Below are 2,768 nucleotides of genomic sequence, written 5' to 3'. Positions count from 1 at the left end.
CAAGTCTCAGATCCCGACTGTGAACAGGGTGGGTTGTCTTCTCCTTCCAAGATCTCAGGTCTGAGTGAGTCTCCGGTGTACGTGTATATATGTTATTACCTATAACATATATAATATATGGCATAGCTATTAACCTCCCCCCCCCTCCCGACAGTGGCCAAAGTCTTTAATAGGAGTTACTCTATATGTGGAAGCAAAGAAATCTTCTTTCAAGTGGAGCTACAGTTTTGCTGAATAATCACGTGTGAGTTAGGGGCGGGCTCTTGGCAAGGAGGTTTTTTACGAGTATTTACTACAAGGTCTACTCCAGAAGATTAACCATCCCAATCCTTCTGTCAGTCTCCGATGCCATGCCTGGTTAAAAAAAAAAAAAAAAAAAAAAAAAAAAAAAATCTCATCTTTTTTCCGATCGTCAGTCACCCTAAAGAATGGCCGAGCCTTCTGGGAACGAGCTGGCGTCCGCGGCTGCCAAGGGGGACCTAGTGCAACTTACTAATTTGTTGCAAAAGAATGTAAACGTCAATGCACAAAATGGATTTGGGAGGACTGCGCTGCAGGTTGGTATCCAGAGAGGGAGAAAATATTTCATCACTGGTACCTACGTGACCCGGGTTTCCAAAAAAGACAACGTTTTAAACAGGCTGGTGGATGAAATTCGAGTGGTTTTTCAAACTCGTTGGATGCCATATTTTATAACTTTAGTGGCTCCAACTCCCTAAAATGACGTACTTGAAATAAAACTGGTCAAAACCATTATTTCAGTCGGGGATCACCCTCAATGTCAAACGGGCTACGAGTTTGCTAATATTTTGTAACTTCGTGGGGAGGAGGCGAGGAATGGAAGAGCTGAGATGAAAAGAAATCAGCTTAGGTGAGCAGGATTTCAGAGCAGGTCTGTAAACACCAATGTGCTGTTCTCTGAAGTTTAGGATTTATGTCTTTTTTCTTCTTTTTTTTTTTTTTTTCTTCCTGCAATATGTTTTTAAAGCGTGACTCGTCTCGGTTCTGGGCTCTGCTGTAGATGATACTTTTCCTTTATACTCTGTGAGGAATGACCTTTCTCAGTGGGAAGCATGCTGCTCAGAACCGAGGACCTTCGATGTACATTAAGAGGGAGCCCTACGAGTTAGGGTTCCAGCTGAATCACTTGCTTTTTCATTCATAATTAAGGCTTAAAAATTGGCTTTTTTAGATCGGCTAGCAGGGCACTGGTTCCAGCTATTTCCTTTCTGATCGTATAGGGTGCTATGTCCTAATTTTTAAGTGTGTGGCTGTGCAGGCAGGAGTTGGAACTCATCCAACTGCTAACTATTGGAGCTGATGAGAGATTTTGCTTTTAATAATATCAGATACTAATGGTGGAAAGGCTAGAATACCTACCAAATAGTGAAAGAAGTGATTTATAAATCCGGGGGGGGGGGGGGGATGAAAGTGTGGTTGTTTGTACTTAAGGTATAAGTAATGAAATGTGGAAGTGGAGCTATAGGTCTTTTTAGTTTCGCACATTAGAAAAATCGTTTGTTAACTGCTCTCCACCCCCCCCTCGAAACCATGCTAATCATTTCTGAAATTGAGATTTTTAAACAGCATATAGCTTGCGAATGTGCTCGAGATATTTACAGCTTTTTTGGCTTTACATCAAAATGTCAGAGCTGGAAAATAAACACCTCTTGCTAAAAAACAGGAATGAGCCTTTTTTTATGACAATTTCGCTGAAGCTGGAGGTTTGGGAGCTGCTCTCTGTCCTGTTAGCACCTAAATAGGGCATCGCATGGCAGTGCAGGCACTTGCAGCAACTTTTGAGAGAGCGAAAGGATTTAAATTAAAAACTTACACAAACTAACTTCTTTAAGAAAACAGGAAACATTTAACTAGCTGGTTTAACCTCGGGAGAAGGGCTCAAAACCAATTTGTCCTACAGTAATGTATTTTTTTTTCCCTAAAAGCAGTCCGTATCCTGAATTAAGGTATATTTTACACAATGATATAGTATCCAGCTATATTAAACAAGCATCTGTGTCCTAACAATACTTCTTATCGCTGCCTAATCATAACTGACTTAATGAACCACAACAAAAATCAAAACAGGAGAATCTGTCGACTTATTTTCAATATGTATCATCCCGAAATGTGCTGTGGGTGCATGACCACGCTCGAAAGAGCTCTGTCAGTGCACTCTCCACAGCTGAGATAATCTCTCCATAATCTCTTTCTCAATTAACACGGAGAGAATGCTCCTATATTAATATCAATGGATTTATATTTTACTTCTGTATTTATGTTTAATTAAACAACTGCTCGGCTTGTCTTGCTCTGTACTTTTTATTTCTGATGAAGTGTACCTATGCAGGCCTCAAATACAGGTCCTGCCCTTATGCTCTTCGTCAGATTTATTCAATTAATGCTTTCTCCCTCTTTGCCTCCCTCCCCCCAAATAAAACTGCAAAATAAAGGGCATTTGCTGTACAGTTGTGGCCCATGTCCCTATAGCATCACCTTCTATATAAATTTTCTCCCCCCTGCATCTTTAACTGAAGCCCTCAGTCCCCCTAGCCCGAACAGAGAAAACTCCCACTTAAACCGAATATATGTTTTAAATTCACAAATAATACAGCCTGGGCCCTCCAAAAGGGACCAAAATGTCCAGATTTGACTAAAGAAAGAAAGATCACAATGCTGGTGTTTGCTTTTACATCGCTTCCATCTCCAGTCAGAAGTGAAAGAAGTGGCAGATACGGAGCTGGAAGCCTGGGGGCAGAGGGAAAGCT

The 2,768-nt window shown here is 41.0% G+C and overlaps 1 protein-coding gene across 1 annotated transcript in view; it reads left to right on the top strand.

Moving 5' to 3' along the window:
* Positions 1 to 2: 2 nt before the first annotated feature.
* The window catches only part of CDKN2C (cyclin dependent kinase inhibitor 2C), a 4,516-nt gene continuing 1,750 nt past the window's right edge, over positions 3 to 2,768 (top strand). Inside the window, exon 1 of the mRNA XM_010162774.1 lies at positions 3 to 557. Within this exon, the coding sequence (XP_010161076.1) occupies positions 429 to 557 (129 nt within the window). The 5' untranslated portion in view covers positions 3 to 428. The remainder of the gene's footprint in view (positions 558 to 2,768) is intronic.

This window comes from Antrostomus carolinensis, unplaced genomic scaffold (assembly GCF_000700745.2).
Source record: "Antrostomus carolinensis isolate BGI_N321 unplaced genomic scaffold, ASM70074v2 scaffold25472, whole genome shotgun sequence".
Taxonomy (NCBI): Eukaryota; Metazoa; Chordata; class Aves; order Caprimulgiformes; family Caprimulgidae; genus Antrostomus; species Antrostomus carolinensis.
Note: the sequence above shows the minus strand (reverse complement) of the source record. Positions and strands in the feature narration are given on the sequence as shown.